The sequence below is a fragment of the Sorex araneus genome, chromosome X, assembly GCF_027595985.1.
Source record: "Sorex araneus isolate mSorAra2 chromosome X, mSorAra2.pri, whole genome shotgun sequence".
NCBI classification, from domain to species: domain Eukaryota; kingdom Metazoa; phylum Chordata; class Mammalia; order Eulipotyphla; family Soricidae; genus Sorex; species Sorex araneus.
The window spans coordinates 339,268,411-339,287,247 of NC_073313.1; the positions used below are offsets into that span (position 1 = coordinate 339,268,411).

The 18,837-nt window shown below is 44.1% G+C and overlaps 1 protein-coding gene across 2 annotated transcripts in view; it reads right to left on the bottom strand.

The window, feature by feature from the left end:
- RNASEH1 (ribonuclease H1) overlaps nt 1–11,456 on the bottom strand; it is a 33,333-nt gene extending 21,877 nt beyond the window's left edge. Inside the window, 7 exon segments of one of the 2 annotated variants that reach the window (NM_001285876.1) lie at nt 2,234–2,268; nt 3,833–3,932; nt 6,560–6,724; nt 9,579–9,694; nt 10,075–10,082; nt 10,263–10,338; nt 10,340–10,353. In NM_001285876.1, the coding sequence (NP_001272805.1) occupies nt 2,234–2,268; nt 3,833–3,932; nt 6,560–6,724; nt 9,579–9,694; nt 10,075–10,082; nt 10,263–10,338; nt 10,340–10,353 (514 nt within the window). 2 annotated transcript variants of the gene reach the window in all.
- Nucleotides 11,457–18,837: the final 7,381 nt, after the last annotated feature.

Consider the following 18,837-nt stretch of genomic DNA (forward strand, 5'->3'; position numbering starts at 1 on the left):
CACATTCCCCAACTTCAAACTGTGCTACAAAGCAGTAGTGATTAAAACAGAATGCTATTGGACTAGAAAGAGACCCACAGACCAATGAATTGGAGCTGAATGTTCTGTCACAGACTCTCAAGAATATGATTACTTAATCTTTGATAAAGAAGCAAGAAATGTGAAGTGGAACAAGGAAAGCCTCTTTAACAAGTGGTACTGAGAAAACTGGACAGCTACCTGCAAAAAAAAAAAAAATGAATTCTGATCTCTAATGCTAGGCACAAAAGTCAGGTCAATGTGGATTAAAGACCTCAATATCAGACCTGAATCCCTAAGGTACATGGAGGAAAATGTAGGTAGAACTCTCCATGACACTGAAGCTTAAGGCATCTTTAAGGATGAAACACAACTGACCATGAAAGTGGAAACAAACATAAACAAATGGGGCTAAATTAAACTAAGAAGTTTCTGCACCTCAACGGAAACAGTGACCAAAATACAGAGAGAACCCACGGAATGGGAAAGAATATTTACCCAACACCCATTTGATAAGGGGTTACTATCCAGGATATATGAGACTCTAGTAGAATTGTACAAGAAAAAAAACCCCAGTCCCATCAAAAAATAGGAAGAAACAAACAGAAGCTTTCTCAAAAAAGAAATACAAATGGCCAAAAGGCACATGAAAAAATGCTCTACATTGCTAATCATCAGGGAGAAGCAAATCAAAACAATGAGATATCATCTTACACCACAGAGACTAGCACGCATCAAAGAGAACAAGAACAACCAGTGCTGGCACAGATGTGGGGAGAAAGGGACTCTCTTTCATTGCTGGTTGAAATGCTGACTGGTCCCGTCTCTTTGGAAAACAATATGGGCATTCCTTCAAAAACTAGAAATTGAGCTTCTGTATGACCCTGCAGTACTACTTCTGGGAATAGATCCCAAGGGTGCAAAAAAGCACAGTAGAAATGACATCTGCACTTGTATGTTCATTGCAGCTCTGTTCACAATAGCCAGAATCTGGGAACAACCCAAGTGCCCTAGAACAGACGACTGGTTGAAAAAACTTTGTATATCTACACAATGGAATACTATGCAGCTATTAGGAAAGATGAAGTCATGAAATCTGCATATAAGTGGATAGCCATGGAGAGTATTATGCTAAGTGAAATGAATCAGAAAGAGAGGGAAAGACATAGAATGACTACACTCATTTGTGGAATATAAAATAACATAATATGAGACTGACACCCAAGGATAGTAGAGACAGAGCCAGCAATATTGCTCCATGGTTGGAAGCCTGCCTCATGAGATGGGGGAGAAGGCAGCTGGAACAGAGAAGAGATCTCTAAGTTAATGATGGTTGGAGGGATAGTTCAGGATGGGAGATGTGTGATGAAAGCAGATAAAGGACCAAATGTGATAGCCTCTCAGCATCCGTATGGTAAACCATAATGTTCAAAAGTAGAGAGAGAGTATGAGCGAAAATGTCTGCCATAGAGGCAAGGGGAGGGGTGCGGTGGGGAGGGATACTGGGAACTTTGATGGTGGAAAATGTGCACTGGTGGAGGGATCATTGTATGACTGAAACAAACATGAAAGCTTTGTAACTGTAACTCAAGGTGATTCAATTAAAAAAAAAATTGTTACCAAGTCCAAACTAAGTTTCTGAACTCAGATTTTTTTTTCTTTTTTTTTAGGTCACACCTGAGGATGCACAGGGGTTACTTCTGGCTCATGCACCCAGGAATTACTACTTGTGGTGCTCGGGGACCATATGGGATGCTGGACATCAAACCCAAGTCGGCTTCATGCAAGGCAAATGCCCTCCCCACTGTGCTATCGCTCCAGCCCCTGTTTTTCTTTTTTTTGTTGGCTTGGTTTCGGGTCACAACCAATGGTTAAGCTCAGGGGTTATGCCTGGCTCTGTGCTCAGGAGTCTCTCCTGGCAGAGCTGGGATGTCAGGCATCAAACCTGGGTTGGGCACGTGCAAGGTAAGCGCCCTATCTACTCTTACTATCTCTGCAGACCTCTGAACTCTAAGTAAACATTCACTGAGATGTTCACAGCCAATGTTTAAAAGTGATAAACCTATAGGAGTGATCCCTGAGCACAGAACCAGGGGTAAGCCCTGAGCACCACCAAATATGTTCCCCAAACGGGAAAAAAAAAAAAAGAGGTCATAAATTTAAGTTTTAGTGGAAAAATATATCAGATAACTTACATGAATTTCTGCTCTTTGGTTTGTCTGTCGACCAGGAAGCCTAATGCCTACATTTCTGGTTCCAAAACAAAGAGGTGAAATTATAAAGTTAATTCTCAATGACTCTAATAACAGGATTATTCTTATTTTTTATTTCAAATATGAAAGCAGCATTCCAAAATATTGCCTTTAAAAATTGTAGCACTGTAGCACTGTCATCCTGTTGTTCATCGATTTCCTCCAGCGGGCACTAGTAATGTCTCCATTGTGAGATTTGTTACTGTTTTTGGCATATTGAATATGCCATGGGTAGTTTGCCAGGCTTTGCTGTGCGGGTGGGATACTCTCGATAGCTTGCCAGGCTTTCCGAGAGGGGCGGAGGAATCGAACCCGGGTCGGCGGAATCGAACCCGGGTCGGTTGCGTGCAAGGCAAACGCCCTACTCACTGTGCTACCAAGAGTATCAATGTTATATTGAATGGGTATGGTGGAACGAACACTGGACTGGAAGGCAAAAATGCCGGTTAACTTCTGGGCATGCAATTCACTTGTGAGTGCACTTGGATAAGCACTAAGGCTGTAGATAATCAGTGCTACACAAGTCCACCACTTCTTGTAGGGGTTGGAGCTAAGATGAGCTTTCAGAGTGAAGTGAAACGCTGGGGAGACGGATCACCGGGCCGGGGTACATGCTATGTCTTTCAGCCCCGCATTCAATTCCAGTACCACAGCCCTCACCCCTGCTCCTCCACCCCCAGCACTGTCACGTGTGTTTCCCTCCAAACGTGATGGAAAAGAAATTTGTAGACCATAAAGCTCAGAGAAATGTGACATTACTATGACTGAAGCAGTTCACATTAACTACCCCTATCAAAGCTGTGTGTATGCACCAGAGAGCAAAGCTCAGAATGGAGGCGTGGCTACTTCTCAGGGGGCCACTCCTCTTGTACTTCCGGGTTGTCAGGGGCAAGTTCTTTCATACTCAGGGGTCATGACGCCAGAGATGTAAGATCACAACTTATGCTGTGCAGAAAAACAAAGGGCCACCTCTCTGTTTGCATCTTTGGGAGTGACTGGGGGTACGATGGGATCCGAGTGTGGTGACCCGCCCCTGGAACATCCTCGCCAAGACCATTTCCCAGGATGGTAAGGCTGTAGTCAGGTCACTGTGTTGGGAAAATTTACGAAAGCAGAAAGCATCATCCATTGGTAAGAAGAAAGCTATCAGGCCGGAACCAAGTAGGGCGTTTCCTTGAATGCGGCCTACACAGGTTTGATCCCTAATCCCTAAACCCTAGAAGTGATCCCTGAATGCAGATCCAGGAGTAAGACCTGAGCACAGGAGATATGGCCCCAAAATAAACAAACAAAAGAAAGCAAGTCCTGGGGGCTGGAGCGATAGCACAGCGGGTAGGGCATCTGTCTTGCATGCGGCCGACCCGGGTTCGATTCCCAGCATCCCATATGCTCCCCTGAGCACTGCCAGGGGTAATTCCTGAGTGCAGAGCCAGGAGTAACCCCTGTGCATTGCCGAGTGTGACCCAAAAACCAAAAAAATAAAAGCAAGTCTTGTCTCATTCTTCGACAAGTTCAGTCTGGTTCAATGTGAAGCTTCAGAAGCCCAGTCTTGGTTTACTTACAGAGGATGGCCGGGCCCCCAGTAAACACCGATTCCTGCCCGTGCCCGCCTGCGCCCATTGCTGGAGCAGCAGCCATCCGTATAGACGACGACAAAATCTCCTGCGACAGAGAAACCTGGTGAGTCCCACCGGACTGCATGACAAAAGCTTGCACTCACTAAAAACTTCCACAACTGAATTAGCACTTTCTTTGGTTTGGTTTGGTTTTGGACCTCCCCGGCTGTGCTTAGGCCTTATTCCTGGCTCTGCACTCAGAGATTACTCCTCACAGTGCTCAGGGGACCTAACGGGGAACTGATGATAGAACCCTGGTCGGCGGTGTAGGATAACATTAGTTTCTCCTTCCTCCCTGGCCGCAGGGAGCTTAGGTTTATTGGCTTATGCCCATCACAGTGCTCCCGAGGCACTGCCATTCCTCTGTTTCTCTTTAACCTCTACTCTGTCCTCTCTTCCCCAACCAGGTAACCACCTATTTCCCCTCAGCTGTACCTGTGACTCGTAAAGTCAAATTCCTCAGAAATCTCAGATTTTCTATGTGTAAGTGAAATATTGCTTTTCCTCCCTCCCTTATGTCCTTTTGCAAAGTTTACTTCAGAGCAATGTCCCTTTCATGTAGACACACGAAGGCAGTTAATGCTATGCTTTTGTAACTAAGGAAAGGAGAAACGCACCCCGAGATGGTATTTCACCCTAAGGTGGGTCATCTTGCTGGATGAGAATTTGTCCTAGAAAAAGCTTCCCCTGAGAAAAGGACTTTACATCGGTTGCATTTTTTTTGTGTGTGTGCTTTTTTGGGTCAGACCTGGCGTTGCACATGGGTTACTCCTGGCTCATGCACTCAGAAATTACTCCTGGCGGTGCTCCAGGGACCATATGGGATGCTGGGAATCGAACCCGGGTCGGCCACATGCAAGGCAAACGCCCTACCCGCTGTGCTATCTCTCCAGCCCCGACATCTTTACATTTTTTTTTTTAAAGTTTTGAGGCCATACCTCGGTGATGCTTAGGGAGCACCACTCCCAGCAGGCTTGGGGACTACATGGGGTGCAGGGGACAGAACCCAGGTCATTCGTATGCAAGGCAAGTGCTCTACCTGCTATACTCTCTCTGGTCTGGAAAGACTTTAAATGAAGAGTGTATTATACCATAATTCTATTTTTAAATCATCTATTAAAAAAAAATCCCAAATTTGTTTCTGGCAACAGTAAAATTTCAGTGTGAAACTGAATTAAAAAAAAAAACCCTCATCCTAAAAATAGTGTCTTCTGTTGATCTTCTGCCTTCCTCATGTCAATTTAGACAATCCAAGACCAGGATTGGCAGATCAAACTAATTATACCAAAACTACCCTCCTGTGGTTATTCTGCCCCAAAGTGTGAAGCTCTGGGAGAACGAAAACGGGAATGGTCTTACGTTTTCAAGAGTTGGGTAATGGTATTCTTTTTTTGTTTGTTTTTGTTTTTGGGTCACACCCAGAGATGCACAGGGGTTACTCCTGGCTCTTCACTCAGGAATTACCCCTGGCGGTGCTCAGGGGACCATATGGGATGCTGGGATTAGAACCCGGTCGCCACGTGCAAGGCAAACGCCCTACCCGCTTGTGCTATCGCTCCAGCCCCGGGTAATGGTATTCTTAACACCATTGTATTCTTAACACCATGGTATTCTTAAAGTAAAATTTTTGTTCCCAAAAGAAAAAAAAAAAGAGATGTTTCCTAAAGCTAAGAGTAGAAGAAAAATTCATAACTGTTTTCGCTTCTAAGAATGAGGGAAGATTGTGAATGTGTTGCAGACTTAATTGAAAGATAAGGATTAGGTGCTAATCAGTAAAAAGCTCTGTCAAGGGCTTCTCTTTTTTTAAAATTAAAAAAGTAAAATAGTTTTCTCTAAGAAACATAAAAGAGAGAAAGTAATATGTTCGAGAGAAACTGGGCTTCTTTCCTAAGGGGAGAGAGGCAAGGGTATCCTAGAAAATGAAATTAAAGAAATTACACACCCCCAGCTGAGATGCACATGACCCCAAAATGGAAATGAGTCTAAGTCCTTTTGAAATAGAAGATTCTGAATCTTTGCATTTTCTCCTTTTCTTTTATACTTTCTCTTATAATACATAACATTGCAGCATCATTTGAGGTTATCTTAAGATTTACTTGCTAATGCCCAGTCTCCTTTGTTTGTTCACTTGGGGACCACGCCTGGCTGTGCTCAGAAGAAAATCCTAGCTCTGCACCCAGAAATCACTCCTTGCAGGCTCTAGGGACCATATGGGATGCTATGGACCGAACTTAGGTCGGCTGCATGCAAGGCAACAGGTTTATCCACTGTATCATCTCTCTGGTCCCAATGTCCAGTATCTTAATAATTCTTCACCAGGGCCAGTGTGATATGATAGTACAGCAGGCAGGACACCTGTCGTATATACAGCCAATCCAGGGCACCTGGATTCAATTCCCAGAATCCCATTTGCTCCCATGAGCTTCACCAGTAGTGATTCCTGAGCACTGAGGCAGAATTAATCCCAGAGCTCTGCCAGGTGTGACCCCCCCAAAACAAGACACAACAAAATAATAATTCTTTACCATCTGACCAATCACAAAACAGCTACTGTAAAGATTTTTAAATGACTTTTTTGGTAAGAATGAGGTTGTTAAATCTATTAAGTGGAAAACATTTTTATGGGTCTATATCCAGGATTATAATAAAACTTTAAAGATCTAAGATAAGTACCCATATAAGAGAATGTGCTTTTGTCAATCGCCGGCACTGAGTCTGTGTTCTGTTTCACAAGCTTTGCACAGGGCTCTGTGCTTTCTTCTTCAGCTTCCTTCAGGCACTCATGATGTCGTTTGTTTGCTTTCACTGGTGATTCTTGTACAGGTTCATTTTTCTGCCCTGAAAGACAGAATCCAGACAATGAACACATAAGGAATTCATTAAGAATCCAAAGACTCCAGAAATTTGGCCAGTTACTTAATGTTGCTTAATCAGATTTTGTTTTGTTTTGGGGAAGGGGGTAACACCCAATACTCAGGGCTTACTCCTGGCTCTGGAATTGTACCTGGGAGTGCTGTGGGACCATGTGTGATGTTAGGATCTAACTAGGGTCTACTACATGCGAGGCAAATGCCCTACCTGCTGTACAAGGTTTAAACATCCTTTATTGTATGGCTCCTAAAAGAACAAGAACCAAAAAGACCGTTAACTCAAACTTGATTGTCTGGTGAAATTATTCTAAATTATTCATGACAGGTTCCACAAAAATAAGAACACTGGGAAGCTATTGCAGGTAGACTGGTATGGCAGGGGTGCCCAGGTAATGAGCTTTTAGGTAACAATCAAACTTGAAAGAGACTGCCCGCCCCCCCCACAAAAAAAAGAAAGAAAGAAAAGAAAGAGATTGCCCAGCCCTAAAGTAGCCCAAAGGCAATGAAGACCACATCCTTTGACATGCAAATCCTAAACTTACTGGAAAGGAAAAACTGAGGCACCACCCAGTTATAGAAACCTAAGCCCCATCTAGAGAAGGATGGACCTCTCAGAAAAAGAGAAGCTACAGAAGAATCCATGAAATTGAAGATCAAGAATCACCAGAGCGCTAAATACTGCGGGGTGAGGAGTTTGCCTTGCAGGACATCCAGCCAGGGTTTTTAATCCAGGGTTCATCCCCAGAATCCCATAAGGTCCTGAGTATGACTAGATAGATATGACACAAAGCCAACCAACCAACCAAACAAACAAAAAAACCCAAAAATACCAACAACAATAAAAAGACCAACAGTTCAAGACTTTCCAATAACATATGCCTGGGTTAATTTCTATGTACTCAAAACTCCAGGAAAAACCCATTTACAAGAATTGTATAAAAGTCCCTCCTGAAAACCACTCAGGGCTTGCTCCTCCCCTCTCTCTCTCCCCGGTTTGTCTCTTTGCTTGCTTTTTCCATTCTGGAGAAGCCTGTGTTCTCCTGAACACATACTCTCTTTCTTTCCCCTACCTTCTTTCTGAAGGTATCTTGCCATCTATCTTGCCATCTCCTGAAATTATCGTTTTCTGTAAGGGAAGGCAATAGACCCAGAATACCTTCGTCAAGGTTAGGATTGACTTTCCTGCAAAGAGCGATTCCTCGCTCCACTCCTGAGTTCACAGCTGTCCAAGAAATCTGGTGGCAGGGGTCATCTTGCACGCTGAGCAGAGCAAACGGACTTTGACGCAGTTTGACAGTTGCCTCGTGGGGCAGGATATGGGTAGAGGTGCTCAGAGCAGACTTAACCAGCACTAACCAGAGCTGGACATGGTACCTGCATGCTGGTGGCGAGGTGGGAAGAGCAGAGGTGGCAGCACTCTTTCTCTGAGCCTACGTCCCTCGCTCTCCACTTTACCAAGCCACCCGTGGCAACAGATCTATCAGAGAGAGGGAGTGTTTGGGAATTGCAGGATGAAGAGTGAGAAACCAGAAACCAGCCTTCCAGGGCACACTCCTCACATGATCTGCTTCTCCCTGAATCCTGCTTTATCCACAACAACTGCAATGAAACCCCAAAGGGGTAGTTACTCAAAGCCCAAGCATCTTGGAGAGCTCAAAGAAACGTTTTTAAGCAGAAGTTGCTCGGCCAGGGAGAGTCACATGAGAGGAGTGCATGTCTTACAGGTAGGGAGACCTTGCTTCATACCTGATGCACCACGAAGAGTGATCCAACCACTGAACCAGGAACAGCCCCTGGCACCACTGGGTATGGACTCCCGCCCCACAAAATAAAAAGAAACATCCCCAAATTTATGGAACCTACTATCCCCTTTTTTTGGGGGGGAGGTGGAGAAATCACTCAGTGCCCCCTGGAATCTACCTTAAATGAACAAACAGAAAGTCACGTAGTTTCAGAGGATACTACTGACCTCTGGACTGGTCGAGTGCCCCCAAGGAGGTGGTATCCGGCACTGTGGGAAACAGTGACGCTTAAATGAAGCTCAGTTGGACGGGAGTGACAGTACAGCAGGTAGGGCTCTTGCTTTGCACATGGCCAACCCAGGTTTGATCCCGGGCATCCTTATATGGTCCCTCAAGCACCACCGACAGTGATTCCTGAGTGCAGTGGAGATCCCTGAGCTTCCAGCACTCTGGCCGTTTGTGTGATTACTTTTCAAAAGAGTGAATTAAGGGGGCTGGAGTGATAGCACAGCGGGTAGGGCGTTTGCCTTGCACGCGGCCGACCCGGGTTCGATTCCCAGCATCCCATATGGTCCCCTGAGCACCGCCAGGGGTAATTCCTGAGTGCAGAGCCAGGAGTGACCCTTGTGCATCGCCAGGTGTGACCCAAAAAGCAAAAAAAAAAAAAAAAAAAAAAAAGAGTGAATTAAGTGCAGTGAGGACACGTCATACAAGAGAAGATCTAAGTCCCAGATGAACTCTAAACCTTTCGGGTCACATCCATTGGTCAGGGGCTACTCCCAGCAATATGCTCAGGGGTCACTCCTGGCAGAGTAAGCAGGGGGTCCTAGAATCAATCCCTGGCTTCCTGCATGCAAAGCATGTGCTCATTTTACTGAGCTAACTCTTTGGCCCCTCTAAAACTTTCAGACAGGAACCACAAAATCAACTTCCGACCTGTTTCCTGATTTATATAAAGGGTAAATGGAATAAACCATATCTTCTCTATCTGCTTAATGGACAGGTAGCAAGATCAAGTGAACAACTGAGATGCAAACAGTTCCGAAAGGTTAGAAGGCCAGTGATGAGAATCATGACTACCTTCTGTACCATCAGGGCTCCCAGATTTTCTGACAAAGGCCCAGGCCTCCTCTTCTGTGGCAAACTTCTTAAATCTGGCAGCTGGAAACCGGTCCACCTGGACTCTACATTCATTCCTGGAACAGAGTGCACTGTTACTTCGGTGCTTACCTTCTCAAGTATCCCCCTCTGAAGCCATTCTTTTCTCAGGGTGGAAATAGTACAAGAAAGGTGGGCCATCAGTTCACAGAAGGCAATGTGCCTTGCCTTACTACTTTTTTTTTTTTTTGCTTTCTGGGTCACATTCAGCAATGCTCAGGGGTTACTCCTGGCTCTGCACTCAGAAATTACTCCTGGCGGTGCTTGGGGACCATATGGGACGCTTAGGGACCATATGGGATGCCGGGATGGAATTCGGGTCGGTTATGTGCAAGGCAAATGCCCTACCCACTATACTGTAAGCTCCAATAACGCCTTATTACCTCTGAAGTTCTATCTTGCATTTCTAAACTTTCACCTTGTGATCTGCAAAGTGTAAGAGAGACAATAGCACCCTAAGGTTTTCCCTACAGTCAATGCATACTAGAATTGGGGGAGGCTTTGGAAAAGGGTTCTATTAAATGTTTAAATTCAAGCAAAGGGCTAGCCAGTTTCTGGGATGCTTCTTGCTCAGCAACAAAGCTGTCTCCCTAGATGCATGCATACCGATGATAAAGCCTGAACCATGAGGCAGCAGTGAGAAAATCTGGGTGCAAGGTCTACATCGATCACAAACTCCACGGAACTTCTTGACCATGGTAACTAGACCCAAAATGAGAATCCCTTGGAGCCTGAGCAATAGTACAGCCGGTGGAACATTTGCCTTGCATACAACAGACCCAGGCTTACTTCCCCATCACCATGTAGGATCCCCTGAGCCACACTTGAAATGATCAGACTACAGAGCCAGGACTAAGTCCTGAGCACTTCAAAGTGTAAGAGAGAGAGAGAGAGAGGGAGGAGAGAGGTGCTGGGGGAGGAAGAAGGAAAGTCACTCCCAAAAGAGCTTGGGGGACTGCAGGGTGTGGGGCTGAATGCAGGACACCCACATGTGCTGCCCATTAATTCAGAAAACAAAAACAAAAACCTTGATACAGGAATCTAAGTAAAGGACAAAGTTTCCTTTTGGGGGCGGCGGGGGGGGGGGGGGGTAGGACCTGTTTTGGTTTATTGGGCAGTGATGCTCAGGATTTACTCCTGGCTTTACACTCAAGAGATGTCTGCTAGGGGCTGGAGTGATAGCACAGCGGGTAGGGCGTTTGTCTTGCACGTGGCCGACCCATGTTCGATTCCCAGCATCCCATATGGTCCCCTGAACATGGGTAGGGGTAATTCCTGAGTGCAGAGCCATGAGTTACCCCTGAGTGCATCACTGGGTGTGACCCAAAAGGCAAAAAAAAAAAAAAAAAAAAGAGATGCCTGCTGGCAGTGCTCAGTGCTCATCCTATATAGGACGCCAGGGATCAAGCCCGGGTGCGCCGCAAGCCAGCTATCGCCCCATCCCCGACGTTTCCTTCTAAAAACAAGGCAGGCAAGGTATCATCTGGGGGTTGCATTCGTCAGTCCTCTCCGCGGGCGCGGTGGGCGTCCTGCCGCAGCGGGGAGCGGGGGTCGGACTCACCAGGTCTGGAAGACCCCGGTCTGGCGGCCCCGCCGCACGGCGTAAAACATGCCGAGCGCGGCGCAGCCGCGACCCCGGCGGCGCAGGGCGGCCCAGGTGACTGCGTGCGCCAGGCGGAGCAGCCGGCTCATCGCTCACCAGCCCCGCGGGGCGCCGGCCGGCATCGCGGCCGCGGGCGTGGGGCGGCCGCACACCGGGCGGCAGCGCAGGGCAGGAGCCGGGGCTTCCGGGGCGAAGCCGGATCCCGGGGGGCGCGGCGCGGGGCGGGGCCAGGCGGGGGCGGGGCCCTGGGCGGAAGTCGGGGCGGTTTGGGCGGGGCCCTGGGTTGAATTCGGGGCGGTTTGGGCGGGGCGGATTATTTGAGGGGCGGGGTTTAACAGGCTGGAATCCTAGGCAGTGTGGGCGGGTCTAATCTAGGGGTGGGGCTGAAATGTACAGGCGGGTTATTATGTGGCCGAATTACTCTGTGTGTGTGTGTGTGTGTGTGTGTGTGTGTGTGTGTGTGTGTGTGTGTGTGTGTGTGTGGGCGGGTTATTACGTGGCCGAATTACTCTGTGTGTGTGTGTGTGTGTGTGAGTGTGTGTGTATAGGCGAGTCATTACGTGGTCGAATTACTGTGTGTGTGTGTGTGTGTGTGTGTGTGTGTGTGTGTAGGCAGGTCATCACGTGGCCAAATTATTCTGTGTGTGTGTGTGTGTATAGGTGGGTCATTACGTGGCCGAATTACTCTGTGTGTGTGTGTGTGTGTGTGTGTGTGTGTGTGTGTGTAGACGGGTCATTACATGGCCGAATTACAGTGTATGTCTGTATGTGAGTGTGTGTGGCCTAAATCCCTTTACATTTCCTGAGTGGTGGGAACATTTTTAAGTTGCATTAAGACAACCCCTGGTGGAATTCTAGATAGCTGGAGAAGGAGACTGGTTGCTAGAAAGACCGAGTCAATATTAGAAGGTTACAGGGTACGAGCTTTGTTTTGTTTGGGGGTGATCCCTGAAAGTATTGAGTCAGACTATCTCTGACTTGGGATCAGACACTCCTGGCAATGCTCAGAGTCCCTAGGATGCCAGGGATCAAACCTGGGCTTCCTGCATATCTGCATGCAAAACATAAACTTGAGTCCATCAAACTCTCTTTAGTTTCTTAAGTTAAAACTTTATTCCTTTCATATATTCTCTAGAAAGGGGACAAGGTGTGATATTGAGTTATTTGACTGTGAGTATGTGTTGAAACTGTCCTAGAAACCCCATCTTTAGAAACTTCAGAGCCAGAGCAATAGTACAGTGGGTAGGGCATTTGCCTTGCACACAGGGTCAACCTGGGTTCTATACCCAGCATCCCGTATGGACCCCCAACACCACTAGGAATAATTCCTGAGTGCAGATCTAGGAACAACCCCTGAGCATCACCCCAAAACAAACAAACAAACAAACAAACAAACAAAAGAAATTTCAGAGAATCATGAGTGGCTTGGTAACTTTCTAATTCGTGATAATTCTATTTAAAAAGAAGGAAATTAAAAAAGAAATTTCAGCAAACTAGCAGGTTGTTGAGCACATGGAATGCTGGCCGGAAGTGAGACTGGGGAGGACATGGGAACTCCACGTTCCTGGTAAATGTACTTTTCATCAGGCTACTCTTCCGCATACTTTATCATATCCTTTATGTTAAATAAGTAAAGATTGCACAAATTATCAAGCCTGAGCAACTGGAACATGGGAACCCACATTTCGCAACCAAGTTGGACAGACATGTAGGTAACCTGGGCACCACCCAATACTTGAGATTGGCAGCTGAAGGAGAGACTGAGATGTTGACCTGTGGGATCTGCACAAATCCAAGCAGATGGTATCAGAATTGCTTGGTGTATAAAGCTACACATTGGATGCCAGAACCGTTATGTCAGTGGAGGAAAAGAGGGTATTTGTGTTTCGTTTGTGGATATGTATAAGAGAAACTCTTGGACATGCACTCTGTGTGAGAGCAGTGCTCTATCATAGCCCAAGGAATGTAGATGAATTACTATACTAATGGCATTTGAACTGTACAGGTTCAGATATAATGCACTTTTGTTATCTATTTAGCCCAACTAAATGCCAATCCAAGGTATGGGAGATAGCTTAAAGGAATGGATCATATGGTTTTATTGTGTTTGGTTGATTTGGGGGCCACACCCAGCTCTGATCAGAGCTTATTCCTAACTCTATGCTCAGGGATCATTCCTGGCGGGATCAGGGGAACTTATGTGGTGTTTTTGAGAATTTTGAACATAAGTCAGCTGTGTGTAGGGTCAGCATACTTATCTCTCTAGCCCTGCAGTACATGTTTTGCATTCAGGAATCTTGGGTTATATTCCCGGGATATCACTGAGAGTGACCACCAAGTACCAGCACCGTCACTCCCAGCATTATGCCAAGAAGTAATCCCCAAGCACTGCCAGGTATGACCCCAACTAACTAAATAACAACTCTAAAGGTGGTCACCAAAAATCCACCTAAAGATGAACAATGTTCACAAAAATGTGACATGGGGAGGTCAATTCAGAGAGCCTATATCAAGAAATTTTTCAGACCTCAATGTCCCTATTGGCAATTGGAAATGACATTCCTACTGCATTGTCACAGAATTAAGGGAATAAGAATGTTCCCTATCAATACACTAGATAATAAATGAGAGACATACAGAAGTGCGTGCATGCATGCAAGTGTGTGTGTGTGTGTGTGTGTGTGTGTGTGGAGATAGAGAGAGAGAGAGAGAGAGAGAGAGAGAGAGAAGAGAGAGAAAATTCCCCCCTCATCTTTTCCAATTACCTGTCTATGAGCTATGAAGGTCACATATATTGACCGCATCCTTCTCTATAATTTACTTGCTATACAAATTTGGTGTGTGCTTAAAGTTCCTGTTCTTTGAACAATGGAGACAATGGTTTCATGCACAATGGCTGTGAATATTGACTAGACTGTGTGTCCCTGCTTCTAACATGGTCTGATAAACCAATGTATTTTAAATGTCATGCACAGTTTTTTGATCCTACATATTTCTGGTAAGTTTGCTATTGATAAAATATATTGAAGAAGAGTAAATGATCATGATAAAATTAAATGTTTAAATATTTTAAATGTTAAAATCTGAGAAAATTACCTCCCATTCACCTTGTAGGTCACTGATGTTTAAAGATCATGAACTATTATATAAGGAAACATGACCTTGAAAGTTTCCAGAAGCCTGTGGCTTTACTTCAATTAAATGCATGTGACATTCATTACTGACTTGCACATCCATTTTACTCACACGCTCCTTACATTGGCCAATAGATAATAATAACAAAATTCCTGCCTGCTGTAAGTGGAAGGTGAGAAAAAAAACCCTTTTGTTAAATTCAATCCATTAATTCTCTATCCAATGACAGGTCTATAAATTCATTTTGCATGCAAGGACTCAGCAGTAACTCTCCTCTGTCACTTCATTATTAACATTGGGAAATAGATTTGGAGGCCGTATAACTTTGAAGTCTGGTCTCTCTTCCCTAGCTAACTTCTAGTCTTTCTGCCTCACACATGCTGAGATTATTCATTCCCAACACAGGATACTTTTCAGGGGCCAGAGAAATGGTACAGCCTTGCACATGGTTGACCTGGGTTTGATTCCAGCAGCTCCTATGGCTTGCCCACCCCGCAGGGAGTGAATGCCGAGTGCAGAGCCAGGAGTCGACTTTAAGCACTTATGGGCGTTGCCTGAATAACAAACCAAACAAACAAATAAAACTAAGAATTTCAATTAAAAGAACTTGATTTCAGGGGCTGGAGCGATAGCACAGCTGGTAGGGCGCTTGCCTTGCACGAGGTCGACCCGGCTTTGATTCCCAGCATCCCATATGGTCCCCTGAGCATCACCAGGAGTAATTCCTGAGTGCAGAGCCAGGAGTAACCCCTGTGCATCTCCGGGTGTGACCCAAAAAGGAAAAAAAAAGAAGTTAACTCGTAGAAGAATTTGGAGAGATGGCTCAGAGGACTGAATGTATGTTTGGCATTCAAGAGGCCCATCTTAGATCCTGGTCACCACAGCTTGACCCAATGACTGCCTGGAGTGACTCTTAAACAGAGATTAATCTAGACCTTAAAGTGGTCAAGATAAAATAAACAGGGACTGGAGCAATAGCACAGCGGATAGGGCATTTGCCTTGCACGTGGCCGGCCTGGGTTCAATTCCCAGCATCCCATATGGTCCCCCGAGGACCATTAGGAGTAATTCCTGAGTGCATAGCCAGGAGCAACCCCTGTGCATCACCAGGTGTGACCCAAAAAGGAAAACAAAAAGATAAAACAAACAAATGCAAATAAGCAAACAAACAAAAAACCTCTAGGTCATGTCTTTATTTGTTTATTTTTGAAAGCAAAATATAGTTTATAGTTCTTTCTTATACCCTCTCCAATCTTCATCCCACCCCCACCCTCTTTAAAATTTTAGGTTTTATAAATTAAATGCCTTTCATATTTCAAAAGGAAAGTAACAAAATTCATATTACATAATGAAGCTGGAATGGTATTACTTTAATATGCACTTAAAGAACATCATTTTATATGTGTAGAGTGATGGTAGAGAAGGTAGGGTGCTTGCCTCGCATATGGCTGACCCAGGTTCAATCCCCAGCACTTTACATGTTCCCCTAAGCCCAGCAGGAGTGATCCCTGAGCCTAGAGCCAGGAGTAAATTCTGCGCATTGCGGGTGTGGCCCCCAAACAAATAAAGAAAGAAAGAAAATGAAAAAAAAAGTGTATAATTTTGTATTGTTGTAGTGATAAATGAAAACTGAGTAGTTGTGAATATGGGATAAGACATGTTTGTTTAAGACAAGCCTTTTATTCATTCATTTATTTTTTTATTGAATCACCACAAAATACACAGATACAAGGTTGTTTGTGATTGGGTTTCAGTCAATCTTCCAACACCAGTCCCTTCATCAGTATACATCATTTACCACCACCAATATCCCCAGTTTCACTCCCGTCCTTCTCCCCCACCAGTCTGACCCTATGGCAGGGACTTCTCTCTCTCTCTCTCTCTCTCTCTCTCTCTCTCTCTTTCTCTATTTCTCTCTCTTACTATCTCACTCTCTCTCAGTACCTCACTCTCTCTCTCACTTGCTTTCTCTTTCTCTTCAAGACTTTTCATTTCTTCTTTACAACAAATAGCTGAAAATGTATGCAATTGTGATAAAAAAAAAAGAGGTTTAAGTTGTAATGTATGGCAATTACATTGCATCATAATTAAATTACACATGTTGTCATTTTATATGATTGAGTTCTAGAATAATTCTAGAATAATATAATATAAACCTGTAGAAAATTTCTGTTCAAAACTTTGGATGTGGATTGAAGACATGAAATTTGATATACATTTCAGGTATTTAATATTTGTTGGACTGGGCACATAATCCAGTGATAGTTCAATGCATGTGCTTTGCTTGCAGGAGGACAGGGTTCATGTCAGAGAACCCTGCTTGGTTTTCCCCAGCATTACCATGAGTTACCTCCCCTCCCACCCACACACGACAACCAAGGAATAACCCCTGAAGCACCACCAGGTATTACTCCCCAAAGAAAACCAGAATGATAAATAAATATAATTGTGTTTATTATAAAAATTTCTGATTATGTATATATATACATATATATATATATAATTTGGGGAAGTGCACATCCAGCAGTGCTCAAAGCTTATTCCTGGCTCTGAGTTCAGGGATCACTCTCAGCAGGATCCAGAGAACATATGTGGTGCTGGGGATCTAACCCAGGTCAGCTGTGTACAAGGTTACAGCCCTACCCATTGAACCATTGTTTCAGCCCTGATTATATTATATAGCATTCCTAATTGACTATAGGAAATTTTCATTTGAATAGCATTAGGTAAAAACTTATGTTTACCCAAAGTCTTCAAGGAATTTGAAGTTTTATGTTTATGTCTTCAGTCCTAAAAATAAGTATGCTACCAATTTAATAAATTCTGAGTTTTGTTCTATTATAGAGTAGATGAATTTTAGGCAAAATCAAATTTATATTTTTGTAATTTTTTGTTAGTCTTGTTAAATCCTTACATATTTGGTCACTCTTTGATTACCCTACAATAAAATTGGGAACTTTGGTAAAAACTGGGTAAATATCTCTCATTGAACATAAATGACTTCAGAGAATATCCACAGCATCAGAGAGAACCTGTGACTGTGATTGGAGAAGTCAGTAAGACACTTCCAAAATCTTAACACAAAGCATCAACATGGTTCTCATTACAAAATACCAAATATCCCTTTTTCTGGATTCATAGAACACAGTAAATAGGCACTTCCTGACATGAGTATCAGTAGAATGACACGGAATTGTAACGACGAGAGTGAAAACACCATTTACATAGGAAACAACTTTTCAGGTTACTGTTTTTTTATAAATTTACTTTTTAGGCCACACTTGGCAGTGTCCAGGGGTTATTCCTGGTTCTGCATTCAGTTATTGCTCCTGATGGACTCAGAGAACCATATCTATACCCACATCCATGACCATCTCCAGCTCAGAGGAGTGCAGGGGATCAAACCTGGGTTGGCCAAGTGCAAGGAAACACCGTATCTGCTGCACTACCTTTGGCTCCTCAGTGACTATTCTTAGTAACTCAGCATTTCCGTTAGAACTGTGGATTAGAATCTAGACAGCCTCTATTCAAATAAGTTAGTGGATATTGTCAACTAAATGATACAACTGCTTTCCTTATGTTGGTGAGCAATTTTTCATCTGGAAAGATTGAGAATTAAGTAGATACATTTGTGAGAATTATAGCCACTGTACAAATAATTTTCAGCTTTTCATATTACTTTAAAGGAAGAGATTATTTGGTCTATTTTCAGTGACAACTCATAGTAATTACTTGAAATTAATTTAGACTAATAATTTTTAGGTAGGCCTAGTTATTTAAATATTAGAGTAGCTATGGACAATTTTAAATTATTGGACTGGAGAGCTAGCATGGGGGTTAAGGCATTTGCTTCGCATCCTGCTGACCCCGGTTTGAATCTCTGACACAACAAATGGCTTCTAAACCAATAAAAATAAGTTTAAAAGATAGCCAATTACCAAGAAAACTTTTTTAACTAAGTCATCTTTTTTCCTTCCTTCCTTCCTTCCTTCCTTCCTTCCTTCCTTCCTTCCTTCCTTCCTTCCTTCCTTCCTTCCTTTCTTTCTTTCTTTCTTTCTTTCTTTCTTTCTTTCTTTCTTTCTTTCTTTCTTTCTTTCTTTCTTAATATGAAAAGCTGAAATTTTTGGGTCACACCTGGCGATGCTCAGGGCTGACTCCTGGCTCTGCACTTAGGAATTACTCCTGAGGGTGCTCGGGGGACCATATGGGATGCTGGGAATTGAGCCCGGGTTGGCCGCGTGCAAGGCAAACACCCTATTGCTCCAGTCCCTTATTTGTTCTTGAAATATTGAAAAAACTTTGAAGACATACAATGGCTGGATCTGTTTCCTTAAAAAAAAGGAGGAATAACCAGCAATAGGAGTGTGATTTTTATTGTTCAGTCCTCAGTCCTTACCCCTCATAAGCTGTGCACCCTAGTCTAGGTGACAAAGGCTGCCTCTG